Source organism: Eurosta solidaginis, chromosome 2 (assembly GCF_040869045.1).
Source record: "Eurosta solidaginis isolate ZX-2024a chromosome 2, ASM4086904v1, whole genome shotgun sequence".
NCBI classification, from domain to species: Eukaryota; Metazoa; Arthropoda; class Insecta; order Diptera; family Tephritidae; genus Eurosta; species Eurosta solidaginis.
In genome coordinates, this window is record NC_090320.1 from 243,968,108 (window position 1) to 243,988,539 (window position 20,432).

The window sequence follows — 20,432 nt, forward strand, 5'->3', positions numbered from 1 at the left end:
TGTTTGATTTAAACAATTATTTATTTTTCCGGCTTTAGGTAAATGTTAAATAAAACACATATGGTTTTGTTTATCGGAGATGGCTATTGAATCGGAGATAAACAAAACCATATGTGTTTTATTTAACATTGACCTAAAGCCGGAAAAATAAATAATTGTTTAAATCAAAAAGGTCGCTAAATACACTAAGTTTTGTTTGATTGTTAAGATCTTAATTCAACAAATTGGTTTTGAGATGACTTCAAATTAATCCAATTGGTATTTGTATATTAATTATGTTTAGTTCATTTTGTATTGTACTATGACCGCTGTATTAAGTTTAGCTTTAATTGTCGCTATAATACTATCGATAACAATCTGCTTGAGTTAAACAAACTGCAATTTTTTTTCGCAAACAAAGCATCCTTTGTTTTGTAATTACAATTTAGGCCACTCCACCAGCAAAACAAATGACCTCCAGTTGGAAAAAACATGGGAAAGTGATAAATAAAACTAGAACTTGTGCCAACTAAACGTTATCGCGTCATTTTGGTGTTTAAATCTTGCGTGCTCATATTAAGTTGTACAATAAGTTAAATAATTTCTGTGAAAATTTTATAGATTTAAACAAAAAATTTGCAAGAAATACTGAAATGGATACACTTTGCAATGAAATCGGCATCAATATACAACATTTGTGTGAAACCTCAGTCGCTGGACGTTACCAGCTAATTTGCGATAAGCAATGGCTGCAGACATTGGAGCAGCGACGCAAAATTGCACCATTCAACATATGGCCTAATTTAGATAGACGTGCACATCCCGGCGACCCACTAGATCATCCATGGACTCGCATTCTCATGCAAACGTACGCAAAAAAACCAAATTTAAAAGTATTTCCACTACAACGTCATTTAAGCGATGCGGTGGGTATTGAATCAGTCAGTGATGTGTGTGTCAACAATCCACTCACATATTCTCAGGCATTAGCATACGTAACAAACACAAATTTTAAGAATTTATGGAAAGCCGCTTATAAACAATATCCGAGCGCAAATGCTAAATGTGCCAACAAAACAACTGGAAATGGCGCAAGTGGCAGAGCAATGAACACGCTGACAGATTGCAATATGATACCATATGATGTAGTGCTTAAGGAATTAATACAACGCATTTATGGTTGTCCACTTATACATTGTCAGCTGCATCGTGTGTGCGAAGGTGTGGACGGTGGTGCTGGTAGGAAAAGTGGTAGTGGCAGCATTATAAAAGAGTTTTCGGGTAAGAAAATTTTTATTCAGTATTAAGTGTATGAAAAGCTATGATTAATGATTTGGAGCATTTAAGTTTTAGCTGGTGCACATTGAAGAGTAATATATATCTGTAGAGCCGTAGATCAATATGTTGTTGTTGTTGGTGTTGTAGCGATAATTTTACTCCCCGAAGGCTTTGGGGAGTGTTATCGATGTGATGGTCCTTTGCCGGATGCAGATCCGGTACGCTCCGGTAATACAGCACCATTAAGGTGCTAGCCCGACCATCTCGGGAACGATTCATATGGCCACATTAAACCTTCAGGCCATCCCACCCTCCCCTTCCATTATAAGCTTGGGGTCGCCAGAGCCTCGTCTGTTAGTGAAACAAGATTCGCCGCGGATAGGTGCGGTTGACAATTGGGTTTGGAGAAGTTATATATTGCGCTGGCAACCTGAAGGGTTGCGCTACACAGCCCCTTGAATCTGGTATTTTAGTCGCCTCTTACCGCCCCTAACCCGCTGGGCACGTCAACTTTTGGTTTACTCTAAATCAACTAATACGTCACTGCCATTTATGGAACCAAAATATATATTGTAGAAAGTAGGTGTGCCAGTTCCCAACTTAAACCCTACCTTCATCTTTTTTATATCCTGTTTTATATAATCGGACTTTTAACTAATTTATTTCTTAAATTCAGGTCCTGATTGTCATGCCAACATAATGTCAGCCCTCATTACAGTGGAAACTTCAACACATTTTTGTGTGCTATTCTATCCACCCGCAACTGTAACGAATCTGTATGATTGCATCACATATTCACCATCCATATTGGGTAGATCATACAATAAAGTGCTCTTTATTATCTATCAAGTTATACAACTTTCAAAAGCACTGCAAACCACTGATCTGCTTTTGGGTGATTTACGTTTGCATGATATAATGGTACGAGAAAATCTTTGGATACAAATACTACCACGTCTTGAATCATGTATACTAGGACATGTGCAGGAGCAAAGTATTGCAGTACCATCACCCATTGAAACGGCTCATGCTGCAGATGCTGAGAACTCTGTTACGCTAGAGGAAAATGAAAATGATAGTTTTCTCTGTAATGCACATCATTGCGGTACCACGGAGGACGATGGCGACGACGACACTGAAAATTGTACAAGCAATACAAAATTTGATTTACAATTCGCTTATGATTTGGAACAATTTACATTGCGTGAATATTGTGAAATGTGGTGTAATGGTCAATTATCAAATTATGATTATTTAACAATATTAAATAATGCTGCCGGCAGAAGTCTTCGAAATCCTGCTTATCATCATATAATGCCATGGGTGACAGATTTCACTGCACGTAATGGTTTGAATTGGCGTGATTTGACACGTAGCAAATATCGTTTAAATAAAGGTGATATCCATTTGGATTTAATGTTTTCACATGCCTCACATCAGGTATCAAATGCCAATACAAATTTAGGAGCCGCTGGTGTATTTAGTCAGGTGCCACATCATGTATCAGATTTCCTTTCGGAAATTACTTATTTTGTTTATATGGCACGACGTACACCACAACATGTGCTGTGTCAACATGTGCGTCCGATTTGGGTGCCCGCCGAGTATCCAGCATCCATACAACGTTTACAAAAATGGACACCAGACGAATGTATACCAGAATTCTATTCAGATCCAATGATATTTAAAAGCATACATGAGGATTTACCCGACTTGGAAGTACCAACGTGGGCGTCATGTCCTGAAGATTTTATATCAAAACATCGAGAAGCTTTAGAGTCGCAATATGTTAGTGAACGACTGCAGCACTGGATTGATCTTAATTTTGGGTGAGCATACATTGATTGCATTTCATAACGCTTTCATTGGAATTACAGGAAGACCTCGACCCATAAATATAACAATTTCTGTGCATTTTAAACTAGAATATTTGGCGTTGTTGTAGAATTCTTGTTGATTTATGCAAAATGGGAGCTTTCGCTATCTGATTGTATGTCTTTCATACTGAGTTGAAATAATTTTGTTAACAAAATTACTGTCGTTGTACGTAAATAATAAAATATTAAAACTTATATTTTTTCCATACGCTCCGAAATAGCTACAAGTTATCCGGTAAGGCTGCTATCAAATCAAAAAATGTTTGTCTCAGCCTAGTAGACCAGCATAAAGAGCTTTGTCAACGTGGCATCGTACAACTTTTCACCACACCACATCCAGCAAAACGTTTCCCATCACCTTGGTTCAATAAAACGCCACCACGCTTCCAGCAAATGTACGCAGGGCCATCACGTTCCTCCCGATCCGCTACCAACACCACGCTGCGCGCACACGGATCACGGCGTCTTGCCAAAAGCACAGAGAATCTCAACTTGGCCACTGAAACATCCGCTGTGCTTGCAACAGATCTCACAGCTGCACAACTCACGTCATCGCTACGTCGTACAGGTGGTACATCTACCTCACCCCGTATGTCTTTACGTGCCCACAATGGCACAACGAACGATATGACAGGGAGCGGTTCAAGTTTTTATTCTAGCACTAACTTCATTGATTTACCAAAAGATTACAATCCATGTGCACTACTGCAATCTTTAGAGGCAATGGAATTATTTTTTGCACGTACTTTCCCCGAGCAAAAGCCTGCCACAAATACAATGGAAAAAATTATAAATAGTGATATGTTATTTGAAACTCATTCCTCAGAGAATTCATTTACGAATCGTCTTTTTGTAGAGAGTACAACGAGCGTGCTGGAACCATCAGCTGTTGCGAGTAAACAGAAACCAAAAAGTCTATTAGCACCAAGTCCATGTTTTCTAAAGAAACGTTCAATTAAACAACTGGTAACTGAAAGTCGTGTACGCGAACTACAAGTGTTAGGTTGTCTAATTGTTGAACTATTTTCCATGCAACGATTGCGTGCACTGCTTATGAATGGCGTCAGCATCAGCTTTGATGAACGTTTGCAAGCGTGCCGCACGGTAGCAAAATTATATCGTCAAGATATACCAAAATGTTTCCGTTATGCTGTCACGCTACTGCTACAACAACGCTCTGATGCAATCACTGATAAGGGTTTGCCTGCACCAACAGCAACACAATTACTTGAGCCCATATTGGTCAATCAATTAATACCTTTTCCTGCAACCTTTTATCCTACTTATGCACTTATCCGTTCACTATACCAATTTGATTTTAATGCCTCACTGCTAGAGCTTCGCACGCATTTCGATTGTAATGGACGTGAGTGTGCTAGATATACCGATATGGATCGTCAACGTGTGCTATTCGAACGTAAAATAGCTGAATGTAAAGTGATGTCTTGCTGCGCTTATATTGGTCGTTTACTCGAACCCATTGCATACGAGCAATTCTCACCTGTGGAACTATTGCTACCGCATATAATCGATCTTCTATTAGATGAGCAGACATCTATATTAACTGCATGGAATTTATTTGACCCAGTAGCACAAGCCCTAGGCATTGTGAATACCCAAAAGTACCTGTTATTGCCCATAATGAAGCTGTATGATGTGGAAAGTTTTGAACGTGGCATGATGTCAGTGCGCGCGCGCAATGGTACTGATTTGAATGGGCCAGGCGGTGGTGGACAAGTACGTTTTTCGATGAGTAGTTCGTTTAAGTCACGTAAATCTGTTAAGCTTTACCACCATAGCTTTCTGCTGCGTTTGATTGTACGTTTTGGCTTGAAATGTTTTCTACAAAATTTTATTGCGCCTCTCATCGAAGCTGTGGGCGGCTATAAAGAGCCAGAAGACGGTAATGGTTTTCATTATCACAGCTCAACGAATGGTGGAATTGGTGGTAGTCGAAGGACGAGTCGAAACTTAAACTATGCATCAGCGGAAGAAGTTGTTTCTTTAGCGCTAATATCAGGAGTGGAGGATGCAGATCAACAAAGAGCCAATGAAACAACACAGCATTTAAATGTAACAGGTAAGTAAGGATGTGAAAACGAATAAGTTCTTATGTTGTTGTTCTTATCACTGCTAAAAATTAAAACATAAAATGAAAAAATGATAAAAGCCCCGCTTTGATCCTCAAAACAGTCCAGAAAAACTTCCGAAAAGCAATTCCGAAGTGTAATCCCGAAACTATTCCGAAATAGCTCCGACCACAATCCCAACGCGGCCCCGAAATAGTCATAAAATAATATAGAAATAGTGCCGATTTGATTTCGACTACTAATCTCGTAAAAGTCACTAAAAAAAACCCGAAATCATTCCCAAATTATTCAGAAGTAGTCAAGAAATTATCCTGAGGCAAGTCCGGAAAGTCCAGATACTGTCCGGGAATAGTCACCAATTCATCCCTAAAAGGCCCTGAAAAGTTCCGAAGGCAATCCCCAAATCGTATCAAATAATCACAACATGGTCTCGAAATTAATACAAACGCGAACTTAAAAGTGTTCCGTAATATTTCATCCCTAAACGGCCCTGATAATAATCCAGAAACAAGGCTGATTTGATCCCGAATATAATGCCGCATTGATGAAAAGATAATCCCGAAAATGTTAGGAAGAAGCTCCGAACTAATTCGGAAATTAACCCGAAGTATCCTATGCTGAAATATTCTGAAATGATACTAAAAACAATGTTGTTGTTGTAGCGATAAAGACACTCCTCGAAGTTTCTAGGGTTTTATGACGATGTATACTTTGCCAGATATAGATCCGATCCGCTACGTTCCGGTAACAAGTACCATTAAGGTACAAGGCCAACCATCTCGGGAACAATTTAATATGACCATAGTGAACTTTCTAGGTCATCCCGCCCTCACCCTCTAGTGCCATGAGAAACTTGGTGTCGCCAGGACGTCGGCTGCTAAAGAAACAGGATTCGCCACAGGTAGGTGAGGTTGGTAATTGGGTTGGAGAGGCTATAAATTGCGCTGGCAACTCCTTGGAAGGGTTGCGCTACACAACCTCTTGAATCAATTGGGTATTTTAGTCGCTTCTGACGACATGACCTGCCGCGGTTATAATCTAAGCCCCCCTAACCCTCTGGGGGAATCCCCAAAAACAATGCTCATATAATCCAGAAATAGTCCCCAAACCTAAAAATGGAATTGACCCCCAAATTATCCTGGCTAGCAATGGGCGCCAAAACATTCCTTTCGCTAATACAACAACTCCATCCACAACCAAAACATACCTTCACATTCAAACTAATTTTTTTCTATTACTTACATTATAGCTACGAATTCTTCGTCAAAACAAGAAGTCGAGGATGTTTTCAGCTTTGATGATGATGCCAATTCAGATCACGTCTCAAATTCTGGTACAAGCGAAAATAAATCAATTGATTCGTTTGATATGCGTCCCGCACCAGCCGAAGAAGCTAAAGAGGATACAATTTCAGAAATTTTTTATGGTTCCAAAATCTCCGCTTCATCATTGGAAGATGCCGATAAAGTATCGTTGAGCAGTCAATGTGCAAATGAATCGCTCACCGCACAACTTGGCGCTAAATCACCAACAATTGAAATACCTGCCAGCGCCATTAGGCTTAGCTATCAATTAAATACCATTGACTGTGATATTGGTTCACGTAAAAGTATTGATTCTTTTGAAATTATCACACGTGCAGTTGAAGAGGAACAAAAACATTTGAATAAACAGCAGCAGCAGCAACAAACACATAAAACGCAACCAACAGAAGAGCAATGTAAAGGAACAAAGGAAGAGCATGATGAGACACAAGTGGCTTTGGATTCATTGCAAGCCACAGTCATATCAAAAATGTCTGAAGCTAAAGCTGCACAAAATAATCGCATCTCAGAAATGAGTGCAGAAAGTTTAATATGGCTTGCACATCGTTTGGGACCATCGTTGACATCGCGCTACATTACACGTAATTTGTTGAAAATGTTATCGCTATGCTATGTTGGCCAAGAGAATTTGCTGCCCGAGGCCAATGAGCAACCAAAGTTGAGTAATTTGAATTACTTTTCTATGGCCGATGCGCGTGTTGTTGGTGATCGTAGTGCCGCTCGTGTGTTGGAGTGTTTGATGTCCATAGCGGGTAAGTGGTTTACATTGGTTATTATAGACTTAACTACATACATACATACATATATTTTTAAAGAACATTTTATTTATTATTTAAATTAACTATATTGACATTTAAAAAATTTTAAAAGATATTTTTTATGAATGAATATATTTTCATGTTTTGATAGTTTGTAACGAAGCTTTTTCTTGCCCCGGTGCTTCTTCAATAATTGTTGGGATCCAAGGTTCGTTTACAATAAATTTGTATTTCGGGGTACTTTGCAAATCGTTTTCATGTAAAAAATCACTTTATTGATTACCTCCTTAAACTATAATATAAAATGTATATGTATTCTTCACTTAATTTGATGCTTGCTCCATGATTAGTGGTGAGCTAACGGTCCCTCGTGTCCCGTTAGGAGCATCAGGCCACGACTTTCTCCTATGAAACGCACTGGCTTGCAATGGTCAAAACCGGTATGCCTTCCAGAACGCTTCAGTAGTAGCTCAGGCAAAGATGACTTGATACCACTGATGACCTGATACGAAACATTCATTCTCTCTCAATTCGTTTCCAGGAATGGGGCTTGAAATCAGCTGTCTGTTCATTCAAATGTAAACAAAAGTTTATTCGTTTCCAAGAATGGGGTCTGAAGTCGATGGCTATAGAGTTGCCTAAAATACGCAAAAAAAAGTCCCCAAGAAATCCGTTCGGTTTCATTATTTTCAAATAAATCAGCAAGTAAGCTGATAAAAACTTATTAAAATTTATAAAAAAGGTAAAGTTTTGTAGAAATATTTTGTGGTAGATAAGTGAAAAAATATGAAATAATATATTTCAATTGCGTTGCTTTGCTTTGTTGCTCTGGGACCGCCATAAAATAACAATAAGCGGCTAGTCCCTTTTTTCTCTTTGATGCGACCAAAAGGCTGTTAATTAAACATGTTGCGTTAACCTATATGTACGTACACCTGCAATTTATCTCAGCTGTCAAAAATGGAATGTCGCAACGTTCCTCAAAAACATGACCTTTATGCATCCATTTACATCAATGCGAAGACTAAGAAGCTGACTTTTTCAGCAATCGAAAGTTGCTACCAAAACCCGTTTCTTGTGCAGCCCTTCGCTGAAAGGTGTTGTCACTGATAAATTTTCCAGGGGTGAAAAAGAGTTATTTTTTTCTTCGGATTTGTAATACTGACAAAAATTCGAATTTTTTGATATTCCATTTGACAATATTGAGTAAATTTTCGGTGAAAATCATAAATTAAACCTTTACCATCTAAAATACCCCAAAGTTTTTCTGAAATGCCCAAATTAGATTTTGAGTATGATGGCATCTATGGCCAACGTTATAAAAAATGCACATTTTCACGTGCTCTCAGAGAGCGAGAAGTTTCATATCAGGTCATCAGTGCTTGATACGCAACTCTCATTTTTTGCGCTCTCACGAGGGATTTATCTCAAATTTGAGCTGGCAACAATCACAGATAAATCCCTCGCGCCAGCTGAAGCGGCTGCCAGAACAAAAAATGTGCCAGCTAAAATGAAAAAGGGCCAAAAATTTCGGTAAACTTTAGTTTGACCTACAACTGTAGAAATGCGTTCAAAAATTATCGGAAGAGGATAAAAAAACTTGTTTTGGTATAAATATTATTAGTTCGAAGGCGGAGGGTAAATATTATTTCCCATTCATGAGTTATCACTAAAAACAGGTTTTGTAAATATGAAGTCCCGATGCAACCAGTCCATTTTGATCACAGAACCTGGAACGTCAGACATGTAGGATAAGCCCTATCCATTAAATGATGTTAACTATTATATCATAGGTCCGATTTACTGAAATTTCAAAAGAATATATGATTTTCACTGTGAATTAAATGCGTTACAATATTTGACTAATTAATTTAATCAAAACGTAAATTTTACTTAGATTTGTTTATATTTAACTCTAACTAGTCGTACTATTGTAAAATAAGTTTAAAGAAATGAATATTTTACGACTATCATTCATTAAATTATTGAAACTATAATCGCCGAAATGTATGTCCAAAATCCCCATATTCAGATCTATTAATTTTTGTATGGAGTGGCATAATTGACAAATGTTATAAATTATGATGTTAACTATTATATCATAGGTCCGATGTACTGAAATTTCAAAAGAAGATATGGTTTTCAATGTGTGTTAAATGCGTTACAATAGCTATCATCCGGTGGCAAAATCCTGAGCCAGATAAATAATTTTGCATGTAAATGCAACAACAACGATTTGCGCCAGATAAATCCAGATAGAAGTCTGGTTCAATTTGTGAGCCAGATGATTTGTTAATTACTTATTTTTAATTTGGCAACGCTGGCTTTAATAAACCTACTTTTTCAAAAATAGATGTCGCTGCTTAGCGTTTCGCCGTATGAGTTAAATGAAAAATAGCGGCGACATCTGCCTATAACATTTCACGTGTGCGAAAATTTCACGACATCTGCTTCTCAAGTCTCTCAATGATCCAGAGCATTCCCGTGAAAATTGACCGTGAGCCGGAGCTGTAAAACTCACTGAAAGACGGCATTTGTTTCGAGAGAGCGCTGTCAAAATGCACATTTTTGTTAATGATGCCACTCCAAACAAAAATGAATAGATCTAAATATGGGGATTTTTGACATAAACTTCGGCGATTATAGTTTCGGTCATTTAATAAAATGATATTCGGAAAATATTCATTTCCTTAAACTTATTTTACAATAATACGACTAGTTAGGGTAAGTAAAATTTACATTTTAATTAAATTAATTAGTAAAATCTTGTAACGCATTTAACTCACAATGAAAACCATATGTTAATTTGAAATTTCAGTAAATCGGACCTGTGATATAATAGTTAACTTTATTTAGTGGGTAGGGCTTATCTTAAATGTCTGACGTTCCAGGTTCTGTCATCAAAGTGGACTGGTTGCATCGGGACTTCATATTTACAAAACCTGTTTTTAGTGATAACTTTTGAATGGGAAACAATATTTACCCTCCGCATTCGAACTAATAATAGCTGTGTTTTTTTTACTTCTATATACGTTTACGCTTAAACTTTATATGGACTGCTAAGCGACAAACTGTAAATATACCTCTGAAATTGCTGCGCATAAAATTTGTCCTACTAAATTTCAATACGCATTATACTCAGATGTAACTGAAATATGTGTCTTTGTTTCACCTTCTACACTAATTATATGTATTCTATGTGTGTCCACAATTCATCCCAACTGATTCAGCTATATGTTATACCCTATGGCCATCAGAGGGTTGTGTCTCCGCTTTTCGGTACACCCTGTGCTGTAGCTGTAGTTATTTAACCACTGCCGCTAGATGGGTCTCCTAAGCATTATCTAAGCGAGGATAGGCGTTTTTTTCACGCGCAAACGTAGACGTATACGCGTGTGAAAAAAAACACGGCTAATATTTACTCTAAAACAAGTACTTTTATCTTTTGTCCCATAATTTTTGAAAGCATTTCTACAGTTGTATGTCAAACTAAAGTTTACCGAAATTTTTGCCCCGTTTTTCTTTTTAACTGGCACATTTTTTGTTCTGGCACCCGCTTCAGCTCGCGCGAGGGATTTATCTGTGATTGTTGCCAGCACAAATTTGAGATAAATCCCTCGTGAGAGCGAAAAAAATGAGATAGTTTCGTATCAAGTCATCTTTGCTTGCTGTGTTGCCCTTTTCATAGCCAGTGACATAGATTAGATTGATACGAATCTTTTGTTTACGCTCTCATATTTTCGCTCTCACGAGGGATTTATCTTCTAGTTGATGCTGGCAACAATCACAGATAAATCCCTCGCGCCAGCTGAAGAGGGTGCCAGAACAAAAAATGTGCCAGCCAAAACGAAAAACGTGCCAAAAATTTTGGTAAACTTTAGTTTCACCTACAACTGTAGAATAGCGTTCAAAAATTATGGGAAAAAGGGTAAAAATACTTGTTTTAGTGTAAATATTATTAGTTCGAAGGCGGAGGGTAAATATTATTTCCCGATCAAAAGTTATCGCTAAAACAGGTTTTGTAAATATGAAGTCCCGATGCAACCAGTCCATTTTGATCACAGAACCTGGAACGCCAGACATGTATGATAGGCCCTACCACTTAATGATGTTAACTATTATATCATAGGTCGGATTTACTGAAATTTCAAAAGAATATATGGTTTTCACTGTGAGTTAAATGCGTTACAATATTTGACTAATTACTTTAATCAAAATGTAAATTTTACTTAGATTTGTTTATATTTGACTCCAACTAGTAGTATTATTGTAAAATGAGTTTAAAGAAATGAATATTTTACGACTATCATTTTCTTAAATGATTGAAACTATAATCGCCGAAATGTATGTCAAAAATCCTCATAATCAGATCTATTAATTTTTTTTTTGGAGTGGCATCACTGACAAATGTTATAAAAAATGTGCATTATGACAGCGCTCTCTCGAAACAAAGAGTTGCAAATCCATTCATCTATGGCCAGTGAGTGCTCTTGATGCTCCTAGCTTAATTCGTTGCGTTGCCATGGTTACGGTGTTGCTGTGGAGTGTTGTCGTCAACTTGTTGCGCTAGTGATGTTTCAGAGACTTGTTTGTGTGTAGTGTTGTGTTGCCTATGTTGCTGATCCTGTGTTGTGGGGCGGTGGTTTTATGTGGGCAAATTAATGGTTTATATTTGGTCCTCACAAGTTGACAAAAAACAATCTAGTAACAATCAATTTTAAAATATAAAAAAGTATATTTATTACAAATAGTTAAATCTACAAATATATTAGTTTAACAAATTTCTATTTAATTTTGTATAATATAGTTAAACTTTGTTGTTTTAAAAGATACTTTTGTTGAATGAAAATATTTTCATTTTGTGATAGTTAACAAAAAATAATCTAATAATAATAAATTTAAAATTTAACAAAGTATATTTATTACAAGTAAATAACCCTATACTTATGAAATAGACAAGCACTTTTAAAAATATTAATATATACATTTGTTTTTTTTTTTAGCATTGTTCGGTGAAGAGATTATACTCGTGCAATATTTTCCACATATAAGCGAGCTGATAGCTTTGGGTTCTAAGCGTATTACAGGCAGTCTGGAAGGTGCTATTATAAGCACATTACAATTGCTCAAATATTTGGTGCCCTGCCTGATGGATGCAACAATTATGGAACATTTGAAGGTAAAAATGTAAAATTAAAATGAAACCACTTAACGAGACCATGCTGGAGAGACGCAACAAATTAAATGAGGTTACACTGAAATGACAGTCCTTGGTCGGGAAAAATCCTGAGTCGCGCCGGTACATAGAACCGACTGCCTTGGCAAGCGTACATGTCTTAAAAGGTGAACCGCAAATTATCTGGGTGGTCGGCAGGCATCGGTGCAATTTAGAAACGAAACATCAAAACCAAGAAGAATTAAACAAGGAGTACCACAGGCTGGTGTCCCACCCCCACTTTTGTTTAACGTTTACATATCAAAGCTACCTTCGCCACCAGAAGGAGTTTCTATTGTTTCCTATGCCCATGACTGCACAATAATGGCCACAGTCCCGGGCCCACAGATCGATGAGCTTTGCCACAGCATTAACGGAGACCGCCCGGAGATCTCCAGTTTTTTCGCCTCGCGAAACCTGGCTTATCACCGACTAAATCCTCCGCGACCTTATTTACAACATGGACGTCCCAAATGTCGACCATTTCGAACATCCACATCGATGGCACTACGCTACCGACTGTCCTACACCCCAAAATCTTGGGTGTGACGTTTGGTCAGAATCTACATTTTAGTGAGCATGCATCCGCAATTGTACCGAATATCCAGAGCCGTAATAAAATCCTCAAATCTCTTGCTGGCAGTACTTGGAGAAAAGATAAAGCAACGCTCATTACCACTTACAAAGCAATTGGCCAGCCGATTGCATGCTACGCGTCCCCTATATGGTCGCCAAGCCTAAAAACTACACACTGGAAGAAGCTACAGGCCTGGCAAAATGCTGCTCTCAGAACGGGCTGTCTTCTTATGTCCCCAGAACACTGCCTACATAATGAGGCGAGAATGCTCCCCATCAGGGAGAGAAATGAGATGCTAACCAAATAGTTCCTCTTGAATACCCAGAAACCTGGGCATCCCAACAGACATCTGATTGATGAGGCAACACCGCCCAGGGGCTTAAGGAGTCATCTCCGTAAGCATTATGAGGAAATACGGCACCTGAGAACTCAGCCGTATGAAGCCAATAAAACACAAGCAGGTCCTCAGCGAACTCCACAAACAGGCGTCGGACCTTTATGCCAGGAATGGGCCGGTGAATCCAGTACACAAAGAACAGTACCCAAAACTTGCGGAAGAGGAATGTATACTCCCCAGGGAAACGCGAGTCACTCTAGCTCAACTTCGATCTGGATACTGTAACAGGCTAAACTCTTACCTATCCAGACATAAAAAATGTATGCCCCGCTTGCAATGTGTCCCCACATGACACCAACCATCTCTTTAATTGTAATGTGGAACCAACGCCTCCAACACCCCTCTCATTATGGTGCACCTCTGTTGAAACAGCAAGTTTCCTCGGACTCCCGTTAGAGGATATTTATGACGGTCGCACCTATTGGATGGGACGAAGCACTGCTACAACAACAACAACAATCATTATGGAGGATCCATGTTATGGATCCGACAAAAATGTTTTGCGCGCTCACACACACACTGCTTGTCGCACGTACTTTAGAAAGTTTTATTTTTATTTCTTATGTTCGTCCTTCCAAATAATTAAATGTGTGTTTAATTTTTAGTAAAGTTGTTTTATTTAAAAGTTAGTTCTTTTACACTATTTATTTTCTTATAGTTAAGCACTTAGTCTTTAACTTAGATCTTTTAATTTCAACCATAGTGTACCTATACAAGTGTGTTCACTAAGCGATAAACGTCAAAACTACAAACAGCCTCGCTCACCTGATGGAAATCTCAGGTCTAGAGTCGCATTTTTGGTCTCAACGACAACATTTTTGACTACCAATCGTATCGACTTTTTCAATTTTTCAATCATTCGGCGCATTCGGTAATGGTATCCATTTTGAATTCGCTGTCATTCCGAATCCAGCGAGTGCCTGTCAGAATGCTTGACAGATAAGTCAACACACTTGTACTTGTACACTGTGATTTCAACGCGTGTGGATAAGTTGCCGGTTCATTGAAAACTGAAAAAAATGCCGCTAACGCAACTCTGTGGCTAGGCACCTTTTCTTTTGGTTGCTTAGCAACGAAATTCATGATGGCGTCGAGCAACGGCAGTTTCAACCAATCAGAAATTATCCGCGTTGCTCGACTCCAATATTTCTAGTGCTGCCAAGTGCATCTGATGCATGGTTGCATCTTGCACTTTTCTAGAGAGGGAGTGGCCAGCTACAATTTAATTTAATACAATTTACTATGGCAATATACCATGCTCGAGCTAACTACCAGCTATATAAAACAAACGAAGAAGCATTATAAAGAATACAACTACACCTTTTCCAATTTAAGTTCAGAAATTTACAATTTAAGTTCAGAAAATTGCAATTCAAGTTCAGAAAATTACAATTCAAGTTCAGAATTTTCATTTCAAGTTCAGAAAATTACAATTCAAGTTCAGGGTGTTAATTTTCAAAGGTTATTTTAATTAATTAATTTAATACTTATAAGTTACTTGCGGAAGTGTTGATGCTTCGTTGACCATGTTGCAAAAAGGGTGACTTGGGTATAGTGTCCCCAAGTTTTCTTCAAGGCGTGTACATCCCGAACCTTGAAATCAAATAGAGGATAATTCTTTCCAAAAGTGCATGATGACGCTACGGCCAAGAAAGTACTTCAGTCGAAACAGCAGTTTGGAAGCAGTGAAACGGAGAGAACTCCACAGAGTTGCGAAGACGGAGGAAGACTTGACCTCTCATGGTGCTCCCAATAGCCGTCAGTTACCGCGAAACAGGGAAAACTGGCATGATTTGTTACGAAACTGCCAAAATCGCGATTAAGTTCGAATTCATGATGAATCATGATGATGGCGGATAAGTTGAGATATTTTGACATATGGCGCTAAGATCTATGCAGACAGTACCTATACGTTACTTTCGGGAGTGTGGACGCTGCGTTGACTGTTTAAGTGGTCATATTTTCGTCATCACTGCTGTCATACTCATTGCAGATCAATGGTTGTGATTCTAAGAATATAGCTGGATGGCATTCCAATTGCTTCTTATGAGCGAGAGTTTTTTTCTTCGCTATCTCGCAAAATTGATTTAAACGAGTTAAGATGCCCAATGCTTCCTTAACACATAGATACCATCTTAGATACATTTATTTCCATTGGATGACACATTTTCTGAACTTGAATTGGAATATTCTGAATTGAAATTGGATTTTCTGAACTTGAATTGTAATTTTCTGAATTTGAATTGTGAATTTCTGAATTTAAATTGCAATTTCTAAACTTGAATTGTAATTTTCTGAACTTGAATTGAAAATTCTGAACTTGAATTGTAAATTTCTGAACTTGAATTGTAAATTTCTGAATTTAAATTGGAAAAGGTGGAAACACGAACGTAACGGAATGTGAAGGTACAAAGAAGATGATACAACTTGATTACCAGTTTGTCTTGCAACCTTAATTTAAAATCGTTGGAAAAAATGTTTTGCTACATAGTACATATATATGCATTTTTAGCTACGATAATTTTCTAATTTTTTTTAGGGAATACTATTAAACAACATACTGCTGCCAATTGTACGTCTTCTTGGTTCCACACGACTTCTCATGCCCAGCGGCTATTTGGGACGTTCAGTATTGGCACGCAAATGGTTGGACGCACTGTACACTCTCTGCGTACGTATCGGTCCCGATATGTCTAGAGAGCATTTATGCATACCAGCGCTACGTCCTTTCTTTCTCATTTTCGATAAAGCATTTGGTATAAGAGAAAATTTTGAAAATCTCAGCAACAGCCAACTATCGATATCACCACCAACACCAATGACTAGCAGCAGTGTTTCAACCACGCAACGTGAGCTCGAAGAAATACGTGATGTATTTAGTCCTGCTCTCGCGCATATATCTTATTTATCGTTCTTGCGCTTCTTAGGCGAATCGATAATGCAACGCACAATTCATAATTTAGAATTTATTTTAACACTTTGTCATGAATTTGAGCAACCCGAATATAAATCATTACAAATTGCAGTTACCGAAAAAACTTCGAGCACAAGCGACGTTGTTGATATGGTTGTGAAAAGTCAAAATAATTTAGCAGAACCTGATGTAGCTGTTGCGAATAGTTTTGGCACAAATGTTATTGGGAATCGTATAGAAGTTGTTAATACTGGTGCGGTGACGAGTAACAAAGCGCGTCAAGATGTTGGTCCAATGGAAGTTTTAGATATGGTTGCCTATAAATTTGATCAAATATCAACTTCACGACATTTAAAGGGTAACTGGTTGGCATATTGTCGACATGAAATCTCACGCTCCGATAAGGATACCATGTTGAATTTGAAACATATTAAATTGCAATATTTTACGGGTCACACAAATTCAGTGCGTTCAATTGTGGTGCTGGACAACGAAAACAGTTTTATATCTGCTTCTAAGGTAAATATAGTTAGCTTCCTTAGTAAGTAAGATGCTAATCTCATGTATATTGGAACGATTTTCCGCGATCCCTTGTCAAATTTGGTTTTGAGACAAACATTACACCCGAATCTAACTTCGGGAATCACATGGTCGAGAATGAATGTTCCCCAGCAAACATCAATGAAACAGTTAGGGTTCTTCACATACAAGCAAAAGGCCGACGTCTCAACGTACTCGAAAACATGGAAATCTACAAACAGAAAACATTCGGCGGTAGAATAATAAACGAACAGATAAACACAATTTCTGACACAATATTCGAGCCTTTAAAACTTGTTTACAAGAAACAAAGTAATCACACAGGTACAAGAGACAAACACACAACAACAAATAAACACCAAACAATTAACAACAAACCCACATAGAAGGTCAAACGACTAAAATTACGGATTTTTACCTGCCCCAGTCAGACACACAAATTGAACAGTAAAAACCACCCTACGTTCTGAATGAACACACAGCACATACAAATAACTAAATATACACAAGCATCAATTTTGACAATACCTGCTCATGTACCTACGAACTATAAATACAGGACAACAACAGATCAGAACGAAAATCGACACTGATGATGGCACAACGCCGAAACCGGTTTGTCTCAAAACCAAATTTGACAAGGGATGACGGAAAATCGTTCCAATATACATCATTTATCCACCCTATCGGAAAATCAACAAAACAAAATAAGTCGTGCTAATCTCACTTTTTTCGAAACCACTATCTCAAAAGGATATTAGCAAGTATAATAGAATAGAATAAATATTTCCTTATTTTCAGGATAAAACTGTTAAACTTTGGTCATTACGCAGCGAAGGTGATGGCCGTAAAACGACTTCTTGTCAATTCACTTATACAGCACATAAAAAATCTATACATTCACTCGCCTTCCTCGAGACAATGCGTTATGTGGTGTCCTGCGATTCAGGTGTCCATGTGTGGGATCCATTTATTGGACGTCCCCTAGGTGTACTAGATGCACCCAAACATAATGCCATAACTGTAGTTCGTGCACTCCCCTCACCAAGTCCGCTAATTATGGCTGGCACAGCCGAATCCTCAGTAAAAATAATCGACACACGTTGTATGCAATATGTCAATGAATGGCGGGTGAGTAAGACAGCTACACAAAGCAATGCAACGGTGCGTTGTTTAACGGTCGCACCATCAGGCAATTGGCTTGCTGTGGGGCTGTCTTCAGGTAGTATTGTTATGTTGGATACACGAATGGGTTGTATTTTGAATTCGTGGCGTCCAATGGAATGCGATTTGCTACAATTGGCTGCACCTAATGATCAACAATTGATTAGTTCGGCATTAGATCACAGTTTGGCGGTGTGGCATGCATCGGATGGTATATTGCATTATCAATTGAAGTGAGTATTATCTATGCAATTTTTTGAGGTTTTTACTAATAGCTAAACCTGTCAAAGATTTCAAACAAATTCGATCACAAAATTTAAGAAATTAGATTTAAAAATTACAATCTTCTATAACTTCAGAGTAATTGCACTTTTAAGTTTAATTAATAAATTAACTACATAACTCATCAATAAGTTTCTTAACTACTTTATCCTCTCTCTCTGCAGACCACCCGCCGAACCTGCACACTTCCTACAAACTATCGGTTCAGAATTAATCTACGCCACCACAGGAAATCGTATCGGTATTTATTCGGACATTAGCAGTTCACATGCTACGCATTCTATTACAAAATTGGGTTCGGAAACATTTCGTGGTGTACTCACTTCACTGGCTGTTCTACCTTTGAATCGTACATTTTTAGCTGGCAATGAAAGTGGAAATATTGTACTTTTATGTTAGTTTGAAATTGTTTAGATAATTTTAACTTAATCCCACTCAAAACCCAAGTTTTAAAATATTTAAATATTATTTAATATAAAACAAAAGACATTTAAAAATGTACCACAATTATATACATTAGACTGGGTCGATTTATTAACCGATATCCCGCCATCGATTTTTCGATAGGATTTGGGCTAAAGAAAAAAAGTTCCACTACGCATACCCAAAAAAATAATTTTCGAGCCTGCGAAATTTCATTTTTTTGACTTTTTTCGACTTTGATTTTTAAGGTTTTTTTCATGACCTACTAAAAAAAATGTCATGTATACCCTGTCCGACCCAAAAATGTCCGCGATGTCGATGGCGCGATATCGGTTACCTTTCGTCCATACAAATAGACCCACCCTAATATACAGATATGCGATCAGATGCTTTCCAAATATCATACAATACAAATATCATAAGAGCTTTACTATGTAATACTCAAATCAATAGTGATTTTTATTAATTTATATGTACTAAATGTTGACTCTGTCAAAGCAATACCAAATTTCTATTTTACATTTTTTATTTTACACTTTTAAATAGTGCTACTAACATAATTATTAAAACAGATTTTATGTTTAAACAAAAAAAAAAAAAATAAGAAATGTGTGTAAACATTCCATTTACATATATGTACTAGAATACATATATGTTTGTGAGGATAGTATTGTAGGTTCTTAACTATAAGTGAATATCGTAAATTTGTAAAATTTACAAATATATATTACATAGATAAGAAGAGCGATGAATTTTATGAAAATACTTATTTTGTTTTGTTGATTTTCCGACAGGGTGGATAAATGATGTATATTGGAACAATTTTCCGTCATTCCTTTTCAAATTTGGTTGCGAGACAAACCGGTTTCGGTGTTGTGCCTTCATCAGTGTCGATTTTCGTTCTCGAGAACAAATCGATATTTTGTCGACAACGATTCGAAACAAACCAATGACACGCCGACAATTCGCGAACAATATACCGACAACTCTTCGACAACAGTTGTTATGGATAAGAACCCTTCAAAAAACGCGAGTACTCCATAAATAGTGTAAGGAATACTCCTTCAGGAGTATAGGAGTTCTCCAAAACTAATCTGTATTCATAGAAAAAATGTGCTCCAATTAACATTGCGATGTCCTAGGAGAGGAGTAGGTGATCCCGCTCTCGCTTTGTTTGTGAGTATTCCATAGAGTACATATTTGAGATTACTTTCCAAAGTACTTTCACTGTAGTACTCCATGGAGCACCCACAGAGGATCATATGCCAAAGTACTCCAGAAAAACTACTCTATGGAGTATCTGCGGAACAGTGTTCTCTAAACTGCTCCTGAAATATTACTCAAGAGATTAACTACTTAAGAAAGTACTCTCAAAGCATTACTCCTTGGAGTAGCTATGGAAGAGTACTTTTAAAACCATCGCTAGAGAAGAAGCCATCCAAAATAAAACATGAAATTTACAAAAAAATCATATTAGTTTCTTTATTCACGCAAATGCTAAATAACTTAAGAATATTCGTGCGATGGCGAAAAATGATTGCCTTCTGGTGCTATGCTAGGAGAGCTGACCAATTCCATAACCTCTGATCCTGCGGCATAATTTGGAGTTTCAA

General features: G+C 37.6%; 1 protein-coding gene across 2 annotated transcripts; it reads left to right on the forward strand.

Moving 5' to 3' along the window:
• Positions 1–361: 361 nt before the first annotated feature.
• Wdr81 (WD repeat domain 81) lies at positions 362–19,538 on the forward strand. 2 transcript variants are annotated; one of them, XM_067767436.1, is made up of 8 exons: positions 362–1,260; positions 1,934–3,086; positions 3,356–5,214; positions 6,474–7,301; positions 12,311–12,486; positions 16,036–16,929; positions 17,752–18,347; positions 18,561–19,537. In XM_067767436.1, exons 1-8 carry the CDS (start codon positions 633–635, stop codon positions 18,793–18,795), a joined length of 6,369 nt encoding a protein of 2,122 aa, XP_067623537.1. In that variant the 5' UTR covers positions 362–632; the 3' UTR covers positions 18,796–19,537. The 2 variants fall into 2 exon arrangements, with proteins under 2 accessions (XP_067623537.1, XP_067623538.1); XM_067767437.1 differs by lacking the exon at positions 12,311–12,486 and having other exon boundaries at positions 16,523–16,929; positions 18,561–19,538.
• Positions 19,539–20,432: the final 894 nt, after the last annotated feature.